Raw genomic sequence first — 17,651 nt, forward strand, 5'->3', positions numbered from 1 at the left:
TTCCAAAGATACTACAAGCTAGTCAGTGTATTCAGTAGGTGTAATGTATTCTAAGTTGCTTCAGAAGTATTGCAAGTACTACGTACAACAATAAAACAGTGCATTGACATAAAAAAGGAAATTTACTTTTGGTACTTAAGTACTTTTAAAAGCAAGTGCTTCTGTACTTTGACTTAAGTAAAAATCTGTCTTTACAACTTTTAATGGAGTAATATTTGACCAGCAGTATCTGTACTTTCACTCAAGTAATGGAGTTCAGTACTTTGTCCGCCTCTGCCTTCTGGTACGAACCTAGAGTCTCTGCATCAGCGGGAAAGCGATAAAACTTCCGTTTTCCATCCGAAGACTTGTGTTGCATTTCGGGGCAAAAAAAAAAAACCTTGTCGAATAACAATATAAAATGCGGGAAACTATTAATTGGTTATTCTACAATCAATTAATTGTATTACAAATTATACTACGACTGGACATTTAGCAACTTAGCAACCGTCTTTTTAAAGAAACATAACAGTTTTTAAAAATCACGAGTGGGGTGTAACTGGTGTGTTTTATGTCGTATATTAAAACGTGAAAGTATCTTGAGCTTGTGTGGACCATGGACCTTATTTTAGGGGATTTAACCAAACTCCCATTCAAAAAAACCATTGACTGTGGGACGATGGAACCGGAAGTGCTAAAATGCTAACTCGCTTTCGGGTTTTTGCCTACAAATTGACATCATAGTTCCACCACTCTATTTGTGTGTTAAATGATCCATTATAAAAATAATCTATTGGGCATCACTCAGTGTTTTCCAGTGGGCTAAAATGAATTAAAATGATAATAAATGAAATAAAATTCAAACACGATATATAAACGCTATCACTGACACAATAAATAAAAAAGCACAAATATAAATAAATAAATAAAGTGATGAAATAAATACAATTTTAAGTGATGAATGTTCTTCAGGGATCCCTCTCTTTTCAATCAATGAATGTACATGGCTTTTCCAGTCATTCATGATTTACTGGTTAAGAATTAAAGATAAGGATTAGGCCTATATACATACATGCATACATACATATACATACATACATACATACATACATACATACATATATATATATATATATATTAAAACCACATTTTGTTGCTTTGCAGCCTGAAATGAAGACACAGTTTTTGTTTTATCCAGCTGTATTGCAACATATAACATCCAAGTGAAAGGTATAACACCAACATGTCAGAAAAAAATTTATAAATAAAAAACAGAATCTTTTCTATATCCACTGTATATATAAAGATAAGGATTTATGGTAACACTTTGGATAAAAGCGTCTGCTAAATGACTAAAAGTAAAAAAGTAAAAGTATATATATCCTTATCTTTAATTATCTTTAATTAATCCTGATCTTTAATAGGTCTATTATTAATCGGTAGAAACCCGCTAAAATATTTTAGAGCTTGGCATGACTAGAAAAATTCATATTGTTTATAAAAATGCCCATGGAATTTTAAAATTTGATTATGTTTAAATTTTAGAGGAAATGAATTAAAATATGATATTTTTAGCTGTTGTAGCTTATGCGAAGCAGGCATAGCAATATTCAGTACAACAACACATTTGGTTGTTATTAAACCTATAACAGTGGATAATAAATACCGTATCAATAAAACTGTGGTAACAATAACTGCTGTATGTTGGCAGAAATTGTTAACATGGTAGTATTTCAATGTATGTTGTGGGAGGGGCGTCGTGGTCCTGGGACTTTGCGCTACAATGAAGAATGCCACACTTCACTGCCAAGAGCCAACCATTCCCCAGCATTGGGTCAGTCCAATCCGCAGTGAAAGTTCGTCCACCTTCACGAGCGCAGGTGCTCAGCTGGTGAATATGTAGAAACCAACACGATCTGTGTGATGTGACGCATGTTTAAACCACACCCTGAACACAAAGAACAACCACAGCGCTTCTACACGCCCAACAGAGACTCGAGCACCTGACCCTTCAGCCACACAAGTCCCGATGGCAGAGGAGGCAGACTTTATGCGGTCTGTGTTGCCCGTTCACGGCGCTTTTCACTCGGTAGATTCATCTTTAGCGTTACCGCAGGCGGACAAGCTCGCTCTCGCGGACGCACACCGGCTGAACCGACTACAGCAACAAGTGCAGCTCACTCTCTCTCGGAAAAGAAAGAAACCAAAACCGCCAGGTATGTGGAATGAAACTGCATAGAATAAAAGCAAATATGTAAAAAATGATTAGTGTTTTGGTTTGGGATAGAGTACAGGTGTAGGCTATAGGCTACATGTTTATATTTCTTGAAAAAATGCAGGATGCCAGTCAATTGTTTTATGGTCAGCTTTCAATGGTCCTTTGTTCTTAACTCCTGTCCTTTGGTTATTTTATTTTACATTTTATTTGTGTATAAAATAACATGCAAAAGCATATGTATTTATTCCTCCATTTTTAAAATATATATTATTTACAAAAATACTGTGGTTCTACCATAGTATCAGTGTGATATCAAAGTGACTTTGATGTATATCACGGTACTGAATTATTATACATGATTTATTTTCTTGTAGCGTAATATTTACATAGTACTTCAAGGAACTTCAAATAATATCTGAAGTCCAAATACAGCTATAATAAAATATATAGATAGATAAAAATAAATAAAATGTAATATAATATAATAACTATGTAATATAACAATGTTACAAATAAACACATTTGGTAACTTTTTGTAAGTTGAGAAAAGTGAACACTACCTTAGTTTGTCAGAACTCAACTCATTCAGACCTATTTAGTAGGATTTGTAAGTGATCATGAAGAATATGTTTTCCATTGTGTTGTATTGTATGCGGTCCAATTGTATGTGTTTTGGGCGTTGCAGAGTCATCTCTCTTAGACAGTCTGTCCAGCTGTCATATTTCAAGTAGTTCATCTTTAGGAAGTCTACACCTGAAGGTAAAGACAATTTTCCAGTGGGATAAATGTGTTCTATAAGAGATAGTTCATGCAAAAATTAAAATTATGTCATCATTTGTTGCCTTACAATGAAAGTGAATGGTAACTAGAGCTTTCTGGTTCCAAAAAATGACAAAAAGCACCTTAAAAGTCGCATAAAAGTATTTTGTATGATTTGTGCACTATATTCTACATCTTCTGAAGCCGTTTGAGGAGTTCGTGTCAGAAATGAACTAAAGTATTAGTTTATTTCCATGCCTTTTTTGGATGAACTAGCCTAATCCTTTAATATCACTAACTTGATTCACTTGAGATAATGACATGCGCTATACTTTGCAGCGGACTTTCTCCGTCATTCATGAAGCCACAAGGTTGTCACGGATGGTTGATCGATCTCAGTGGTCAAGTACCGAGCCACCTCGATTTCACAGAGGCTATGGAAGCTTTCGTTACACCGCTAAACGGCCGGCTTTATGCTGGGGGTCCAATTCTCTCACTCTCCCCTCGGCCCCTACAGTCAGCCGTTTCCATATGAACAGACAAATCTTACGTTACGCCCACACCGAGGTTCTGCGAAACCCGAGGTTCGCAGGCCTGTCGGCTGTCACTCAGCTCCCCTGTAAGCCTGTGTATGAGAACAATAACATAGATGATACAGATGACGTATTTTTACCCAATACCCCACACAATGCTCCTGCAGAGAGAAACAGGATGGAGTTAGAGAAGCACACCCTTCAGAAGACCCTCTGCAACCCGAGAGAGGGGGGTTTTGGTGTTCAAGAACAATCAGAGAACGTGTCCTGGCAGAGCCGCATACGGAAGCCAAGCCTGGAGTTTGTTGCAGGAAGACAACCCTCCCAACCTGGCTCACTAATCAGCATGGAGGAGCAGTCTGGAAGTTTAGGGAGGATAGAAAAGCTGGAGGTCACACAACATGCAAGGACAGGATCAGCAAAGTAAGCCAGTAGTTTATACATTTTAGCTGCTTAATCAAACTTCATCACCCATATGGTTTGACAGTGCTATTTAAGCATTTTTATGTTATTTTAATATCGCAGAGAGATTAATGTAGTTTGTTGTTTGTAATTTGCACTTCATAATATTAATAAGTGTATGTTTTTTATATATATATATATATATATATATATATAGCTTTAAAGTACAGTAGTCCACATTTGAAGTGGATCAAAAATTTGTCCTAAGGCAAGAACTCACTTTATACACACACACACAGACACATATGTAAACAGCAACAATAAATATAGTGTATTATTCAATTAATTATATATAATAAATACAAATTATATAGATTTTAATACAAGTATTATATAAGTATTTATACAAGTATTAGTTTGTCAGTAATTACCTTGCAACAAATACATTAGCTTATACATTGCCCTAAAATTGACAAAAAAACTTTTCACAGTTTGGTTAAATTATTATTATTATTATTATTATTATTAGTAGTAGTAGTAGTAGTAGTAGTAGTGATTTCGCAATACAATTTTCTCACAATTTCTTTTTAACAAAATGAGATTTAACACAGATTTTAAAAAAGGTGTCCTTTTGTTATTTCTCAGACCAAAACGCTGCACATTACTTTGTGAAACTGAAAATGTCAAACAATATAGTAAATTGAAATGTTAAAACAAATCCCAAATCAAATACATAAATAATACAAATAAAATAAATTTCCCCATGCAAGTAAACTAAGGTTTTGCCTGTGTATTTTAATCACGATCCAAACAAAGATGCTGCATACATGTTATTTAGATTGTAACATTTTGAAATTTGAAACAAAAACAAAATGGTCTGACTTTAGCTTTGTGATACTACATAAAAAATCTGAACGAAACAAAAACAGCAGACGGGCTGAATGAGACGCAAATGTCACTCTCTGACAGCAGGTGGCACTTAAACATCAAGTATTTATAGGCTGCTGCCCCTGTATGCACGGATCCAATATAATGATGCAGTGCGATTTCTTTCTCCACTGTTGCCGAGATAGTTATTTTGAGATAATTGTGCATGTATGTGTTTATATATAATACTCTCTTGTGATAGAAAACGACAAACATCAGGTGATCATAATCAATCCACAGACTCCAGGTCAACATCTGAAACAAATTAATGGGAACAGGCTAAAAATGTTGTTCATAAACATTGTACCCACAATTTAAGAAAAAAAAACATAGGTCTTGGCACTTAATTAGCTGGGAGAGCGCGGTGAATGCATTGATTATATTATACATTAAAAATGGCATATGGCAATTACCTTGAAACAAAGACATTAGCTTATACATTGCCCAAAAAACATGCACAAGTTTGGTCACAACTTGGTCTGAACTATTTTAGATGGAATGAACTCTAACAGAACTATATTTCTGTTGTATGTCTGTGTGTTGAAGGAAGGGCAGACAAGCTGAACTAGGTCCAGAGATGACACTAAAAGAGGTTGTAAATCTCCTTGCACCAGATAATATGGAAACACAAATCACCGCGGCTAACTTCATACAGAACCAGTGCTTTAACAGTCCTGATGCCAAGAAAAAGGTAAGTAATACTTTACTCTCAAATGACTAGAATGAAATGCTGATATGCTAGTATGATCCACCCAAAAATGATGACATATCTCGCACAGTCCTCAAAGTCTAGCCTCTATGGTTGCATCGATAACAAACACCTCGGGCAAAATGAAACGATGAGTCATAGTACTACATGGTGAGGTGGCACTTTAATTAAGTGGAAAACGGGTGTGGAAGAAAGCGAGAGGAATGCATTTAGTGTGGTTTACATGTTTACAGTGCAGTCGGACAGTAAATTATTAGGATGTCAACATTTGGCAACAGCGTTTCATTGACTTTTTAGTTACGTTTCTGCTGTTCATTTTCCGTAGTACTTGACCTTCACAAACTTGACTTTAAAACATTACAACAAACGTTCAAAGGACAATTCATATAAAAAAGGAGTGGTGTAATGTAGTGGTTTAAGATGTAATTCATGATCTATCACCACTGAATCATTGAGCAAAGGCACTTAAACACAGGAAGCTCCAAGGGGATTTCCTGCATTCACTTTGAATCCAAGAATAGACAATATTAAAACTGTGTCTGGTTAAATAATATATGCGAAAAAATAATACATTTTAAATTATTAGTATTTTTATAGATTAACTTTAAGTGAGCCTTATATGACAGCAAAGGCATCTAAATACATAATAAAAATAGGGGAAATTAGCATGCAGATTATAATATCCAATATCATCCAATTACAAAATATTTAAATCTCTTAAGATTTGTCAATAACCAGTATTATACAAATATATTGTGCATCCCTAAAAATAACTTTTTTTTTTGGCTACTGATAGAGTATATGAAACCTGTCATATATAATTGGATTTTCTTTTCTCTTCTTAAAGTTTTATGTACTACTGTATGTAGATGAACTATAATGTTAATAATCACAAATCTACTTCCCCAATCCACCCATATCATTTGTGAAAACTAACCTGCAATTTATTCTGAATGATCGTGGTTGACATTACAACTGTCAGCACACACGGCCGCCCATGTTTACATATCAACAGTGATTCGGTGCTCAGCAACTTCGCCTGTCCTGATGAAAGATGGTGTGAACTGGTCTTAACCAAACATAAAAGGTCAATTACATACACTACCATTTAAAAGTTTTGGGTCAGTTCGTTTTTTTTTTGAGAAATTTTTATTTTTTTTTCAGAAAGGATGCATTAATCAAATGTGACAGTAAAGATATTTAAAATGTCACAAAATATTTCTAGTTTATTTAGATTTATATTTCAAATAAATGCTGTTCTTTTAAACTTCATGTTTATAAAAGAATCCTGAAAAAAACAAGGTTTCCACAAAAATATGAAGCAGCACAAGTGTTTTCAACATTGATAATAATAATAATAAATGGTTTGATCAAATCAGCATATTAGAATGATTTCTGAAGGATCATGTGACACTGAAGACTAGAGTAATGCTGCTGAAAATTCAGCTTTGCCATCACAGGAATAAATTACATTTTAAAATATGTAAAAATGTTGGTACAAGAACCTTGACTACACTAACAGAAGACTTACATGGAAGTCTTACAGGGGAAAAAAAATAAAAGATTCAAAATTGTAGAATATGACACATTTCAATGTTGAGGTTTCTTATTTTAGCAAGTTCCATCTGCTCAGGTACTTTATCTTCAAGGCATCCCAAAGCTGCTGAAGCTCATGCAGAGTGAGAGCGAGGAGCTCCAACTGGCTGCTGTCAGCGCACTCCGAAATATTGTTTTTGAAAACAATGAGAACAAAATGGAAGTCAAAGACTGTGAGGGGCTTCCAGTGATCCTGACACTGCTCAAGAAGAACCGAGACATCGAGACCCGACGGCAGCTCACTGGTAAGACAGCCATTTACAGTATTTCAAGTTTTAGTTCACCCAAAAATAAAAATTCTGTCATTAATTACTCACCCTCATGTCGTTCCAAACCCGTAAGACCTTCGTTCATCTTCGGAACACAAATTAAGATATTTTGATGCATTGTGACAGCTCTCTGACCCTCCCATAGACAGCAAGGGTCCTTACACGATCAACGTCCAGAAACGCAGCAAGGAGATCGGTAAAATAATCCATGTGACATCAGGGGTTCAACCGTAATTTTACGAAGCTACGAGAATACTTTTTGTGTGCAAAAGAAAGAAAAAAAAAACGACTTTATTCGGCTGACACAGAACAACATACGCTGTTTGCGTTCAGTGGATATTCTCCAAAATGCGCACAAAAAGTATTCTCGTAGCTTCGTAGATTATTTTACTGATCTGCTTGCTACGTTTCTGGACGTTGATGGTGTAAGGACCCTTGCTGTCTATGGGAGGGTCAGAGAGCTGTCACAATGCATCAAAATATCTTAATTTGTGTTCCGAAGATGGAACAGAGGTATTACGGGTTTGGAACGACATGAGGGTGAGTAATTAATGACAATAATTTTCATTTTTGAGTGAACTAACCCTTTAAGTTTTGCTGCATTTATATTTCATTACTCAGTCAAACTTGACTTCACTTTAGCTGATCCAGCTAAACTCAAACCATGTCTCCAACTAAGAAAACATCCAGATCTTGAACACGTGACCTCTAGCCTGCCACTAATCTTGCAGATGTTATTCTCTCTCCAGGGCTGCTGTGGAATCTGTCTTCTCATGACCTCCTGAAAGAGCAGCTCGTTAGAGAAGCGGCCAAACCTCTCACAGATAGTGTGCTGGTGCCCTGCTCAGGCATTTCGGAAGGGGAAGACCCCAAGTTGGAGCTCCTTGCTGACCCCGACATTTTCTACAATGCTACTGGCTGCCTTAGGTATTACCATTTGAAAGAGAAGATACAACAGGTTTTAAATGAACCAGATTTATTTTGACAATCCAAGCTGTTCTTAGTGCTACAACTGCCAAAGTTATACATATACATTATTCTAATATACACTACTGTTCAAACATTTGGGGACAGTAAGATTTTGTTGTTGTTTTTTTTTTTAAGAAATTTAGGCAGCATTAAACACAGTTATAATATTACAAAAGATTTTTAAAAGCTCACCAAATCAGCATATCAGAATGATTTCTGAAGGATCATGTGACACTGAAGACTGGAGTAATGGCTGCTGAAATATCAGCTATGTCATCATAGGAATATATTACATTTTAAAATATATTAAAACAGAGCATGGTTATTTTAAATTATAATAATATTTACTGTTTTTTCTGTATTTTTTTTATTTAAAAAATTTGGTGAGCCTTGGTGGTATTTACTTTGCATTGCATTTCTACATAAAAGGTGTTATTAAAGGCAGGGTATGTGATTTTTCAAAAACACTTTAGAAAACTGATTCGGGCCAAATCGCAAAACAAACTTGTAGCCAATCAGCAATAAGGGGCGTGTCTACTCGTGATGTGGTGGAGAGCGCGTTCAATCACTTACTCTGCCTTTAAACAATATATATTTTTTTGTTGTTGTTGTTTTTTTTTTTTTTAGAAATTTGAGTTCAGCTGGTCCAGATGGACGTAAAGCCATGCGGGACTGTGAGGGTCTCATTGAGTGCATCATCTATTATATCCGTGGTACCATTGCAGACTACAAGCCTGATGATAAGGTAAAGAGCTACTCACATTAAATCCCCATCTTTATCAACAGCAACAGTAAGTCTTTCATTTATGTCTAATAATTAAAGGAGTCATATCACAAGGAATCACATTTTCCTTGATCTTTGAAGATAAAAGAGCTTGATTTCTTGTACTATGAAAACTTTTAGATAGATTTCATAACACAGAATGTCCTCTCCAGTGGGGAATATAAAGTTTATTCAAACTAAGCTCTTAAAACGACTCATTCTGAATGCTCGGAACTTTGTGACACAGATGAATGCGTAAGCGTGTGACCATCCACATTTACGTCAGTGATACCTATTGGGTGATAAGAAACTATGCTGCTCAGCCTCTGTGAGATAGTAAAGAGAAAGCCAGATATTATGTTTTATGTAATGTTATATTATCTAATATGATCCGGAGTGATTATTCCAGCTGTTGAACAATTCATAATAATTTAATTATTAATTCTTATTTTCTAGGCTACAGAAAACTGTGTGTGCATCCTGCACAATCTTTCTTATCGGTTTGATTGTGAGTTGCCACGTGTGGATTCCCCAGTGGTACAACAGCCAAAACAAAATCACAATGCAGAAACTAGCGACCCCGGATGTTTCATCCTCAGTAGTCCCAAAAACACTGAGGAGGTTAGTGTTACACCGTAGATTAAACAAAGAGTTTGCTGAAATGTATTCACCCTCAGGCCATCCAAGAGGTTGATGAGTTTATCTCTTCATCAGAACAGATTTGGAGAAGTTTAGCATTGCATCACCAATGGATTTGGAGAAATTCAGCATTACATCATTTGCTCACCAATGGATCCTCTGCAGTGAATGGGTGCCGTCAGAATGAGAGTCCAAACAGCTGATAAAAACATCACAATAATCCGCAAGTAATTCATACGACTCCAGCCCATCAATAAGCATTTTGTGAAGTGAAAAGCTGCATGTTTGTAAGAATCAAATCCATTATGGCATTTTAACTTTAAACCATTGCTTCGAGTCCCTAATCCATAATGACACTTCCTCCAGTGAAGTGAGAGTCTGTCTCTTGTTGTTCTCTCACATCAAAATACACCGATTTATTTGGGTAGAACTGTTTTCACTTGTAAACGTGCTTGATCTGCACATATTTCTCTCCTGATTAAGACAAGATGACATTTTCACTGGAGAAAGCAATATTATGCATAGAGGAAGCTGGAAGCAATGGCAAAAACATCTTAATGATGGATTTGTTTGTCACAAACATGCAGCTTTTCGCTTCACAAGTCATTTACTAATGGACTGGAGTCGTGTGGATTACTTGCGGATTATTGTGATATTTTTATCAACTTTTTGGACTCTCATTCTGACGGCACCCATTCACTGCAGAGGATCCACTGGTGAACAAGTGATGTAATACTACATTTCTCCAAATCTGTTCCAATGATGAAACAAACTTATCTACATCTTGGATGACTTGAGAGTGGATGAATTATAAGCAATTTTTCATTTTTGGGTGATTAAATGTTGTCGCTGATGATGTAATGGATGAAAACGTACAGCTTGACTTTTTCCTGTTGAGTATTCAGACTGACCAAAATGCCATCTCTAATGCAAATGTAGTGGTGTCGAACACAAATTGACCTCCTATGTGGCATCATATGTTGTGTCTCGCCTCAGGAAGCAGATGCAGACTATCCCTTACTCGAAGAGAACGGCAGCCCTCACGATTTGGAGTGGCTCTGGAGCGCCATCACTGTCCGCATGTATCTCTCTCTCATTGCCGTCAGCACAAACCAGCACACAAAGGAGGCATCCATTGGAGCACTGCAGAACCTCACAGCTTGCTCTGGAGAGGTAGAATATAGAAATAAATCTCAATAAAATAACTATAAGCAGCATTGACTTCAAATGACATTCATGCTTAGAGATTAGTGTCTTTTATCTCCATTAGCTATCCCAAGCCATCGCACACTTCATCGTGCAAAAAGAAGGAGGCCTATCTCAGGTGAAGAAGATGCTACAAGAAGGAGAGAAGGAAGAGATCAGAATATCTGTGTCACTGCTAAAAAAACATCTCTCGTTACCGAGAATTGCACAAAGATATTGGTGAGCTGCCATTATATAACAATATACACAATAACAGCACATGGCTGTGTCAGGCAGAAGAGGAAATAAACAAATGGTTTATGAACATCTCTACAGTTAAACAGGTGTTACCAGAGCTGGTTGCCATCCTGCCAAACTCTGACCGAAGTGTAGAGCAGCCTATAGAGGTCACTGTGATGATTTGTCGCATTCTCATCAATCTGAGCCATGCATCTGTACCGAACACCTGTGCCATCATAAACCAAGGAGCGTTACCCAAGATCATCAGCATCAGCACTAAAGACAACGGGTACAGTTTCATTTTCAGGAACTTTCAGTTATGGGACGTATAATAAAACTCACAATAAAAGTAATTTATGTGACTTATTTAATTTGTACATTTAATTCTCAATTAAATCTAGGTTTGGACCCACACGGGCGGGCCAGGCGGCTTGTATTTTACTTCATATCCTATGGAGGCATTCAGAGCTGCATAGCAGTTTCAAAAAGGTGAGATGTTTTGCTGCATGTTTGCATCCTACAGTCATGAAGTAATAAAGTGTTATTACTTACTATTTTGGGGGACAAATAAATAAACAAGCAGTACATTATAACCAATAGTCAAAGATGTAGGTCAGTTTAGGGCAGCTACTCAAGATATTAAGAGTGTTTACAATGAAGAAATGAATGCAGTTAACTGTGGGAAGGCATAGAACAAAACTTAGTAGTTGGTGTTCGTGTACATCAATTTATGGCACTAATGCAGTGAAGCAAATTTGTGTCCTTTCACATCATTTCCTGATCTCATTATTCTGCCTCACCTTCTCCTGATCATTTGTGCTTCACTCCCATCTATAAAAGTGGCAAAAAGGCCAACAATTAGAGTAATAGTATGTATAATGTGAGAAATGGTCAGAAAGATGCAAAGATTTACTAATATTAGAAAACAATTAAACAATAACATAAAAAGTGCTCCTATATATTTTTAAAATGTATTTTTATTTATTTAGTCATTTAGCAGACGCTTTTATCCAAAGCGACTTACAAATGAGGACAACAGAAGCAATCAATTGTATTAAAACAACTAAAAACAGATCCAAAACTAAAAGCTAAAACTTTATAAATACTACCTATACACATTTTAAAAATAAAGAGATTAGTAAATATGTATTTATTTGTTTTTTACTCAAGGTCTAACCAATAAAATATTTTAGAGATTGGCGTAATTAGAAAAAAAGTATATCCATAATAAAGATATCTATAATCAACACCTATATGGTGTTTTACTATTTTATTAATATGCATGACATTCCCAGGTCTGGAAATAACACTTTTAAAATTAGGCTAACTCATATATCTCAATTCTCAATGGGAACCCTGATTCTTCAAAGGGGTGAGGGAGTGTGTTAAAATAAGAAATCTTGATGTTTAGTTTTTGTTTTTTTTAGCTTATTTTTAAAGCATGTTTCGTCTTTTTAAAAATAATTTAAAATCATCCTGTGGCTTCCTTAGAAGTTTGCGGACTCCTGGTTGAGAACTACTGATCGAAAACTAATTCACGTGTTTTAGATTTTGCTTTCATTGCATGTATATTAACTCTTGTCATCCGTTTTTTTTTTTTTATCTATGGCAGGCCGGTTACAGGAAAACTGACTTCATTAACAACAGGACCGTGAAGGCTGTGAATTCAGTTCGTGATTAATGGGATCCAGAAATATACCACAAATGAACAAGACTTTTCACCTGCTTTTTTAGGATATATAAAAAATGGTGCTAATAACATGGCTTTGGTGCGTGTTTGTATATATGCTTTTTTTTCTTCATTTAATACTTAATAGTTTACTCTGTGTTTTAATTAAATGATAATAGTTATGTCGGTCAAATTTAATTTATTTTTTACTGAACTTTTTAAGAATTGTACTGCCTTTGTTCTGTTTAAATAGCAATATTAAAGCATTTTCATCAACAAAGATATTTGTGTATTTGTTTTTATTTTGCAGTGGGTAAAGCCACTTCCTAGCATTGTGTAGCAAAACAGTGTCCAAGTTATTTTTTTGTTATTTTCAAATAAGCTACAATATTTTCTCCAGTCACTGAAGGTTTATTGTCTGTTTGTTTAGTTACCATGGTTCTGTTTGAGTACAGTCTGCTCTCAACGCTCTATAAACACGGTTTTTTAAAGCATAAAGCATTAATAAAAAACTCAAATGAATTTGACATTATACTTTAAATAAACAATACTCGTGATGATTTCGAGAAGTTGAGAATCACGCTAAAGGTTCAGGAAGTGATTTGAAGTCTTTTGAATAATAACAAATCATCATAATCCTCGTTGGGAGGGATTAAGCGAAAGATCGAAATCCCTTTACGTTATCGACAGAATCAGAACAGAATCAAAACGTTCGGATGAAACGGACACATGCATTCCTCAACAATAAATTACTAATGTTTTATGCTTTGTTACTTTGTACAGTAGCTCGCTTTGTCCACAAAGCATTTTTAATGTTCTTTTACGTCACATCCGTAAACAAAGAAGCTCATGCGAGCTGGACTGTGCCATTATGTTACTAGGGGGTGCGTGCTAGTCTTGTACATGGCATGTTGTCGACATTTGTTGTAGTTTTATTATAAAACAACCGTCTCGTGCCTATTTTCCAAGTTTAATATCTCTTTCTGACAGCTACATGTTCATTTCTCTTATTAACTTTACTTCTTAAATCCAAGGCAAAATATCGACACCCCTATAGCTGCGGAATAATAGATTCTCCCTGTTTCACAAAACACTAGCGAAGTGACATTTTAAAGAGCCCTTTAAAGTCCTAGTGTACTAAGGAAGGAGTAGCATTCTGCAAATCGAGGAAAAACTCGGTTGTCCACTGTTGTTTGCCAAGTCCTCACTTTCGAGGACTTGACTCAGGTAACTGTTACATAGTTTATATAGATAATATATATAATATATATGATATTTCTTTGCAAGTTTAAAGAGCTGGACATTGGTTATGTTTACATCATTGACTCACTGAATGAAATGCATGACTAAAGCATTTATTATAAAACAGTGGAAAATTAAGTCGAACACGTACGTCTTTGCGTTGTTCGCTTTATTAAATGTACAGGCGCGCTCACTGTCTTGTTTATTAATATTTATCTCACATCCAAATCATAAAGCGACTGTTTACTAATTTCACGTTGCTAATCTTTAAATGGGTTGGGGTTTGCATGATCTGGAAAGTCCAGTTCGGCTGCTCTCCTGCTTTGACAGTTTGCTCGTGTTTTGTCCTTGTTTGTGTGCTGAAGATAAGGTCACGTGTGCAGAGCAGCTGAGCGCAGTGTGTGTGTGTGTGTGTGTGTGTGTGAGAGTGTGTGTGTCGCGCTGTTACAGCACCTCCTTTTAGGGCCCAGAGCTGCAGGAGCCGTAACCAGTGCCAGTGGTGCTGTTATCGGTCCCTCTTTATGTAAACCTGACTGAGGATGTGCATGTGCATGGGTTTCTGTTTTTACCACCAGAACTATTGAACCGGTCTATGCTTTTTTTCCTATCCTCAAAATAGACACTCTCTTTTGGGAGTAACAAGATTGGAAGGGCTTGAACCTGTGGTCTTTCTATTGTAACCAGGCTCCAAATACTGGTAGAAGTACTGGTATTTGTAACTGTGTTAATTGCTATAAACTTGAGACTGTTCAGGAGCAAGTTGAGGTATACAGTTCATAGAAGTGCCCTATCATGCATAGTGAAGTCAACATTATTGTTTTAGAAATTATAACAACACTAAATAAATATAATGTAGAATAAATAAAACCAAATGTGAGCATTTGACCATTGTGACTTCATTATGTTGTTCCAAACCAGTATGACTTATTTTTTCTTCAGTGGAATGCAAAAGGAGACTTTAGAGCATTTTTTTCCCCACACAATCAAAGTAAATAGTGACTGAGATTGTGTTCCACAGAAGTAAGAAAGTACTACAGGTTTGGAACGACCTGAGAGAGGAAATGTTGAAAGAATTTACATTTTAGGTTTAACTATTCCTTTAACTCTCAGAATGTGCAGAGAATCAATGCGATTTCAAATTCTTGTTGTTTTACAGTAGCACCGGCAGAAAATGTAGGTATTTCTATTGTAACAAATACTAATTACAAGATAACAAGCAGTTTTGTCGGAGCATTAAGAATAATAGGTAGGATTAGTTTCTAACTTACTATCTGAATGCATTTTTATTAATTAATGAAGGTCATTGTTGACTTTTTGTTACTGATGCTGACTCAACTTCCTGAAAGACAAGCCGTTACTCTGTTACATTTGGAAACAGGTGTGTAGTGAAGCCTTTAAAGGCAGAGGGGTGTAACGCGATAGGTTTGCTTTTAAAGCTCACGCTGCTATCTGGTGTTATTTGTTACCCAAGAGACAGCACCGGTTAACATCTGAATCGCATTTAAAATGCAATGTCCCTTTGTGGGCCACATGAATATAACTGAGCCCTTTTGTTACCCGTTTATTTTCCCTTGCCTTTGCAAGTCACTTTTCTTTATGTCAACAAAGCTTTTTGAATTTTCCAGCACTGAAAGTGTGCCAGCTCTAACTTTATCCTATTGTCATATAAGCGGTTGCCCCATTTCCACTGAAAGCATCAGCTTCAAGTTTGTCCCCAAAAAAATTAAATTTTAGCCACAAGACTCTCCTCAATACCTTTTTTTTCATAATTTGCACCAGCCCCTCACAATGCCCCGGAACGATGAACGTCCCACCTCCACATCTACGGTGGTCAGCGAGGACCAGAACAGTGACACAGAGTCATCGGAAAGGTGCGACAGTTTGACCTCGTCTAGCGATGTGGACTGTTCTCGCCAGAGCTTCACCAGCGATTCATCCAGCAAACACAACTCTCCTTCTTGTAAGTGTCCAGTTAGAATATACTATCATTTTAGTATTATTTATATACAATTGTAGTATTTATTAATAAATAAAGAAATAATTTGATATTTTTAGTTATCATTTTAGTCATTTTTATGTGGATTTATAATTAATATATTTTATTGATTTAAAAATGCATTCATTTATATTTTATTTCAGTTAACAAAAACAGTTTTGATCGTTTTAGTTAACAGTAACAACACTTATCGAAACATATTTTGTTGTATAGAAGAATCTATTGGTCTTTTAACCTGTATTGCTACTGTGTCCTCAGGCAGCCCACCAAAAACCCTAACGCTTGATGAGGTCATGGCCTCGGCTAGGGACCTTTCTAATCTGAGCCTGGCTCATGAGATCGTTGTCAACCGGAACTTCCACCTACAGCCTCCGGATCTACCTCAAAATAGGTACTAAACTGTTGTTATATAATTACCATCTCCAGATCTGGGTCCCACACTTGATGTTCAGTTTCCTTGGTAACTGTTTATAACTATAGACATGGGTCAAGAACGAGTTAAGGGTGATGATCAAGAAAATGTACACACACAAATATACAACTAAAATATACAAAATTCAATGTTTAGGCATTTTGCTTTCAATTTTGCATTTTGAAATGTACAACTATACAAAATTAATATAATTAATGAATAAAATAGATATATAATAAATATATAACAATTGAATCCAACCCGTTTTTCCCCTCAAGCCTGGAGAAGAAAGTTAAGGATATGGTGCACAAGGCCTTCTGGGACTGTCTTGAATCTGAGCTGAATGATGACCCTCCTGAGTACGATTACGCCATCAAACTTCTGGATGAGATCAGAGATGTAAGTTACACATTTACTCTGATACAATGATGAAAAGCAGTCTGATGGCAAATGCCTTCTTAATCATTTTTTTCCTATCATCAAAGACCCTGCTGTCCTTCCTTAACCCCGGGGCCAATCGCCTGCGTACTCAGATCATGGAGGTTCTGGACATGGACCTGATCCGCCAGCAGGCTGACAACAATGCGGTTGATATCCAGGGCCTTGTGTCTTACATCATCAATACTATGGGCAAGTTCTGTGCGCCGGTCCGAGACGATGAAATCAAGAAGCTCAAGGAGAACTCGGGCAACTTAGTGACACTGTTCAAGTATGTTATTAAGGTGTCTTCTTTTATAGCTTTGTAGAACTATAGGTCAATTTCAATTTAGCACCCATTGGCTGGTGTAATAACATGCAAATAGTGCGTCTCATTCAAATTTGTGCATGAAATCTGTGTACAGGTACGTACATTTTCATGAACAAATCTTGAATCACCAATTACTTCCGTACTAAAATTGGTTCTCAATTTAAGAAAAAATGTAGTGTACTGAAACCATACATATGCAAAAATCATATATTATGGGTGGCCTTATAACTAGTGTTATTTTAGTAACATTGAGATGCTATTGTAGTTATATTAATATTTTCAATCAGTTTTAATTTTTCTGGTTTATTTTACTCTTATTTAAAGATTTAGTGTTTTTGTCATTTTTAGTAGTTTTTGGGGGTTTTATATATATATATATATATATATATATATATA

General features: G+C 35.9%; 1 protein-coding gene and 1 pseudogene across 1 annotated transcript in view; both read left to right on the plus strand.

Annotated features, from left to right (window-relative positions):
* The first annotated feature begins 1,758 nt into the window (after window positions 1-1,758).
* On the plus strand, window positions 1,759-13,141 carry LOC107744900 (plakophilin-2-like; annotated as a pseudogene).
* An 845-nt stretch (window positions 13,142-13,986) lies between these two features.
* The window catches only part of LOC107744901 (T-complex protein 11-like protein 2), an 8,509-nt gene continuing 4,844 nt past the window's right edge, over window positions 13,987-17,651 (plus strand). The window contains exons 1-5 of the mRNA XM_016558721.1: window positions 13,987-14,084; window positions 15,879-16,059; window positions 16,354-16,486; window positions 16,786-16,906; window positions 16,993-17,216. Coding sequence (XP_016414207.1) covers window positions 15,888-16,059; window positions 16,354-16,486; window positions 16,786-16,906; window positions 16,993-17,216 — 650 coding nt within the window. The 5' untranslated portion in view covers window positions 13,987-14,084; window positions 15,879-15,887. The remainder of the gene's footprint in view (window positions 14,085-15,878; window positions 16,060-16,353; window positions 16,487-16,785; window positions 16,907-16,992; window positions 17,217-17,651) is intronic.

Source organism: Sinocyclocheilus rhinocerous, unplaced genomic scaffold (genome assembly GCF_001515625.1).
Source record: "Sinocyclocheilus rhinocerous isolate Xijiao unplaced genomic scaffold, SAMN03320098_v1.1 scaffold258, whole genome shotgun sequence".
Classification (NCBI taxonomy): domain Eukaryota; kingdom Metazoa; phylum Chordata; class Actinopteri; order Cypriniformes; family Cyprinidae; genus Sinocyclocheilus; species Sinocyclocheilus rhinocerous.